The sequence below is a fragment of the Orbilia oligospora genome, assembly GCF_000225545.1.
Source record: "Orbilia oligospora ATCC 24927 unplaced genomic scaffold scaffold00054, whole genome shotgun sequence".
In the NCBI taxonomy this organism is placed as follows: Eukaryota; Fungi; Ascomycota; class Orbiliomycetes; order Orbiliales; family Orbiliaceae; genus Orbilia; species Orbilia oligospora.
Window position 1 is genome coordinate 1242552 of NW_011645611.1, and position 6000 is coordinate 1248551.

The following is a 6000-nucleotide window of genomic DNA, read 5'->3' on the forward strand; positions in this document are numbered from 1 at the left end:
TTAACTTCCCATATAATATAGGACAATCAAAGGTATTTCCAACCGATCATATACATACTTAGATAACAGTGTTGAAACAATGTAGCCTTTCATGTATATGCCGCAGAGAAAATCTCTTCGCGTCCACCAAGATATGTATTGTATGTATGCACCATATCGCCTCCAGAACGTGAGACAGGGGAACCGCTTGCGGGAAGCCTAGCCGGAAGATGGACTCAACGGCCCTGGTTTTTTTACTTCGCTGCCCTTGAAACAGGGCAAAAGGCTTGAGGGGGCGCGGTGCAGTGCAGGTGGAGCGATGGGCTAGCGTACCAATCAATGGAACCTTCCAACAGGTACTTCTATTTTCAGGCCCCTCCTATTTCGATATTTCGCACTTGTTCAAAAGAAGGATAGAAGGTCATTGGCGGAAAAGCGTAATTCGCAGTTTGCGAAGTTGATGTAGTAAGCTGGCACAGTCGCACAGATGTCTACTACAAAAGTGCTTAAGTGCCGACCATCATGGCCACTACCACATTCCCGCCATCGCGAATTCGGACTGAGGCACAGCCAGCTGGCGGTAAATTCGACGAGGTTGGAACAATCTCAAGGTCAAAATTTAGAAGCATTAACACATGTCTAGACGGAAGTGGCTAACGTTAACTTAACTTTGGATTAAATTTGATCAAGTGGAGCCTATGGATCCATGGAGCTCCGAGGTTGATTTTGAAGGTTGAAGCCCCGACACAACACAGACACACGCGAACAACATGCCACATTATCGCCACAAACGTTGTTGACTTCAGAATCAAATCAAGAACCAACTGTGTCTAAATTTGAGCATCTCACGTTCGCAGCGCACGAACAATCACATTAATTAACAAAGAAGATCCTTCGATCAAAATGCAAATACCGTGGTCACCTGCGTGGGACCTCCCCGGTAAAATCCCAACTAGCTCTTACTCTCACAGCTTGGAGAGCTTGTATGTGCAGCCGCAGCGCAGGAGCTAGAGCCTCCTATTAGTAATACCCAACATAACAAATACCTACACCACCAAGCTATCGGATCGGAATGTCCCAAAAATATCCAACAAAGCCTCGATATGAAAGCTTACATGCCTACAGATATGTAAGTGGATAACCACAATCGATAAGAGATAAAAAAACAAAAACAAAAAATAACAATCGATTGTCGCGTGCCAAACATGCCAGCATTGCCTAACAAACATCATAGCGTGCTTCAAGACTTTCCCCCCTCAAATGGCGAAACAAGTATTATATCGGCTAACCAACACTCTCAAATGCACCAACCCCTTGCTAGTACATAACTACTACAGTAAGTACGTAGTCTTGAAGCCAGACTAATCCCCCCTCATATGTGTTAAACGTGTTGGATGTTGCATTTCTGCAACGAACGAATGAGCATCCATTAATTCGTCAGCCCCCTCGTCTTCCCAAGACCTTCCTAAACATAGCGTAACACACACCCAAAAACGAAAGAAAAACGTGATCTGAGATCGGAATATGCCATCAAACATGCCTTGAAATGATCGGATGCCCCATACTCCGCACGTGGGAAAGCTTCAGCTCGTTGACCTAAATTGACTCTCCGCATTAAGGCCAGAGAGTCTTATGTAGTAGAACAGAGTAAAACGTAAGAGAGGCTGAAAAAGTAAATGGATATTTCCACCTCCATAACATACTTATCCCGCTCATACATGCACATGTAATATCTATATACATCGATACATAAGAACAAGTACCCCCCCTGCAGATCGAAAGGATCCAAAAATATTATGGCTTCAAAGCTCAAAAAACTGTTCAATAAGAGCCCCTCTGCAACCGACAGCAGCAGCAATAGCAGCAGCAACAGCACGGCAGAACCCGCCCCTCAAAATGCAACACCGACAACCCAACCCACACAGCAACCAGTATCAGAAGAACCCCCTTACGACCCCTCCCTCCGCCCTCGCTTTCTAATCATAGGAGCCGGCCACCGCGGAAACGCCTACGCCCGTGCCATAAAATCCTCAACCAACGGAATCGTCGCAGCAGTCGCAGACATCCACACTTACAAACGAGAATCCCTCGCAGAACGCTACGGGATCCCCGAGAACCTATGCTTCTCGGATTGGCGTGACATTTTGAAACCCGAATCTCAAGAAATTATCAAGTCCTCGGGTGGCATAGACGGCGTCTTAATTTGTACTCTGGACCAAACTCACGCTGAAATCGCAACAGCGTTGATTCCATTCGGTTGGCATGTCTTGATCGAAAAACCCCTTGCCACTACTTACCTCGATTGTCTGAAAATTCAGTCTGCAATTCAATCTACTAATGTAGTCTTTGCAATTGGCCATGTTCTTCGCTATTCCCCTCACAATCGACTTCTTCACCGTCTTCTAACACAAGACAAAATAGTCGGCGAAATAGTGGCAATAGAACATAAAGAGCCAATAGGATGGTACCACTTCTCTCATTCATACGTCAGAGGGAACTGGCACAAGGAATCCGAATCCGGTCCATCTATTCTTACAAAGTGCTGCCATGATTTAGATATCCTACTATGGTTTCTATGTTCTCCTCAGCCATTTGATCCAGATGATACAACTACTAGGCCAGATGAGCCGAGTAATGTCTATTCGACGGGTAAACTAACATATTTCCACAAGAGAAACAAACCGCAAAATGCGACAGACAACTGCATTACCTGCCCGGAAAGTGTCGAAAGGGCGTGCATGTATTCTGCCAAAAAGATATACTATGAAAACCCATCTGGTCTAAGGGGAGGATTTAATACCGGGTGGCCCGTCGATATAGTGTATCCAGAGATAGAAGATGATCCGGGGAATTTCGAGACGAAAACAAATAACCTGCTGAAGAGATTGGAAGAAGGCCCATATGGCAGATGTGTATACGACGGACATAATGACGTGGTAGACAATCAAGTGGTAGTAATGAGTTGGGATGGAGACGACAATGATACTAAAGACTCAGGAAGAGGTCCAAAAACAGCTACTCTCACAATGACAGCAGTATGTCTCCTTAACTTCCTTTTTTTTGTCTGATACGATCGCAATTAACTAACAAAAACCATAGTTTACACACGCGATCTGTCAAAGAAAAACAGTAATTTATGGCACCAAAGGTGAACTCCACTCGGACACCTCTTGGCCCGCCGCCCCCGCCAGCCAAACAAAACGCCCAATGGGACAGCCACAAACATCACTCCACTCGATCTCATTTACAGATCCATATGCCCAATGGGTATCCCACACACCGGATGAAGCCGACAGATTTAGCGGTCACGGCGGTGGTGATACAGGCCTGGCTAAGGCGTTTGTTAGCGCCGTGGAAGCTGTCAAGGTTCATGGTTGGGACGTGGGAAAGGCGCAAAGGGTGCATATCGGGGCGGGTATAGACGAGGCGGTCAGGGCCCACGGGATGGCGTGGTGTGCCGAGGACAGCAGGGCATCTGGGGAACGGAAGGGTTGGGCCTCGTGGGATGCAGAGCAGCGGGAGATGCTGTAATTTTGTAGATCTGTACAACTTTGCAAATTTGGCTTTGTGCGACCATGTTTACTTTTCCTGGGCCGTGCGGTGGCTGTCTAATTTTCACGACGGAGCTCTCTCTCTCTCTCCCTCTCTCCCTCTCTCCCTCTCTCCCTCTACCCCCTCACCTTCTTCAGAAATGGCAATAGAAAATAGAAAAATCCAGACCTGACGGGAAGTCAAATTACGCGTAATATTGATGCAGCAAGGAACTTTTTGTGTATTGTCCGATTGACTCAATGATATCTTCTCGTACACAGTTTTTCCGAATAATATCCAAGAAAAAGAGCAATCAAACAGTATACTAGCCGATGGTATTGTGTACCCAACCCTTCCCATCCCAAATGATATCCATAAAACCCTCCATTAATTTACCCATTCCATATCCCAAATCCAACCTGGTACCCAAAAATCCATTGAAAACCCCCCCTAGTCCGTAACCCAAAAGGAATGTAAAAGATTAAATAATAAGTAATACAAATAATGAGAGAAAAGAATAGCTCTGCACGCTAGAAACTTCATCAAACAAAGCGTTCGCTCAGTGAAAATTTATGCATGGCTCGATGAATTATCGGTCGAGTTGGTGTGCATTGCAACGATTGGCATTGGTGGGCTTTTCGGTGGGATGGAGGAACCCATCTCGACATCCGATTCTTTCGACCTCGACCAAGTAGGACGAGGAATCTCCTTGCCCTCAAGTCCCATTCGCTGAGCGGTGCAAGCGATACGGCTCGAGTCCTCTTGAGCCGAGCAGCTAAGATCGACATCCTGGTCTGGATTGGCACCCTCATACTGCAAGAACTTGAGGAGTCTGTAGAAGCCGGCCGCGAGGAAGGAGCCCAAAAATGGACCAGCCCCTAGTATATCGTTAGAATACCGTTTTAGACCCAAGAATTCCTTGGCGAAGCTATCAACTTACAGTAAACCCACTGATCGCTATAAAATTGACCAGCAGCAACGGCGGGTCCGAAAGATCTGGCCGGGTTCAATGATGCACCGGTATAGTAGATTCCGACAAGATGCCCAACAAACAAAGCAGCGCCAATACCCAACGGCGCGAGGAATGTAGCCTTGGTTTTCTGCGGTCGTGGGAATAAGGTTAGGAATGCTCCGTAAATGTTCGGTAAGGGGCCGATGATTCGGTTTCTTACCTCAACGGCTAGCATGAAAATGGTTATGATGAGCTGAGCGGTCAAAAACATCTCAAGGAACATGCCTTCGACGTTTGACATCCCGTCTAGAACATTGGTTCGGTTAGTTTTTTTTCTTATTCGGCGTATAAAAGCATTCCAACGGGTAAGCAGCGACATACGTTCAACAGTGGTTTGAGCGTTCAACGGGCCCGGGAAAAGACCTTCAGCTACTCCAGCGGCCGCAATGCCACCCAAAATCTGTGCCAAAAAGCAAAATAAGGCCCTAAGAAGAAAAAAAACCGCTAGTTAGAATGGCGGGGCACTTTTGGGAATTTGTTGTTGGCCGTTTTAGGAAACTAACCTTGGAATGGGCATGCCGTTACCCAACACCAGAGCAAGTGTAACCTATCTCTAAAGTCAGTATCATGTGTCTTTTTTTTTATCATTCATTTAGAGCTTGGGCAAGGGAGAGGGTTGTAGGAATGTGGGGGAATTTAAAGGTGAAACATACAGCAGGGTTGAACATTCCACCGCTGACCCGATAGAAGATCCAAACATTAACTCCCAAACTGACAGCAAACCCAAGGGCGATATATACTATCAAGGCGGGGTCGGATCCACCAGCTGGTGAGGCTCCTTCTTGAGTATATAGAGCTCGGTGACCAGTAACCGATACAACACCTAAGCTTTAGTGTTAGAAGTGGTATTCTAGAAAAAGTGGCTATCCGAGTACGTATGGCATGGGGCCTATATTTGGGATGGGTATTCTTACTAAAGGCCATGAAAAGAAATAAAAAGGTTCCTAGTTGCGCAATAAGATTAGCGATATGTCCGATCATGCAAGCATGGTATCCATAAGGGGAATTTCGTACCGACAAATTCACCGGTCTTAAGACATAGGAGATTTCCGTTAGATATCGGTCCAAACAAAACGATTGATAAAGCCGAACATGTGACGAAGGGGTTGGTTTGATATCGAGGGTACTCACAGCAGCTACCAGATCTACAAAGAAACAGAAACCCTTGTTAGAATATGTCTACTCCAAGTTATGTAATATAACTAGGGGTGGGATCCACTTACGATTCTTCACCTTTGCAGGCATGTAGTTTTCCCAAGATACCATCTTGTCGTATTATGTATATGTATGCCAATATCGACTAATATAAATCGAAATCTGATCCCTTCAAGTCCACCACTGGGGATAATAATAACAATAATAACAATAATAATATATAAAGATATCGATACAAGAGAAAAGAAAAAAGGATATGGAAGAGCCGGGTGGGCTTGCTTTATATAAAGAAGAAAGAGATCCCAAGTGAACAGATATTTTCC

At 45.5% G+C, this 6000-nt stretch overlaps 2 protein-coding genes across 2 annotated transcripts; one reads left to right on the top strand and one right to left on the bottom strand.

The window, feature by feature from the left end:
- Positions 1-1775: 1775 nt before the first annotated feature.
- On the top strand, positions 1776-3510 carry AOL_s00054g389 (uncharacterized protein; the record flags this gene model as incomplete). The annotated part of the gene is made up of 2 exons (XM_011121705.1): positions 1776-3014; positions 3079-3510. The coding sequence occupies 2 exons, from the start codon at positions 1776-1778 to the stop codon at positions 3508-3510; spliced, it is 1671 nt and encodes a 556-aa protein (XP_011120007.1).
- A 570-nt stretch (positions 3511-4080) lies between these two features.
- Positions 4081-5788, bottom strand: AOL_s00054g390 (uncharacterized protein; the record flags this gene model as incomplete). The annotated part of the gene is made up of 8 exons (XM_011121706.1): positions 4081-4388; positions 4451-4610; positions 4683-4768; positions 4844-4947; positions 5026-5069; positions 5176-5345; positions 5437-5667; positions 5746-5788. The coding sequence occupies 8 exons, from the start codon at positions 5786-5788 to the stop codon at positions 4081-4083; spliced, it is 1146 nt and encodes a 381-aa protein (XP_011120008.1).
- Between the last annotated feature and the right edge of the window lie 212 nt (positions 5789-6000).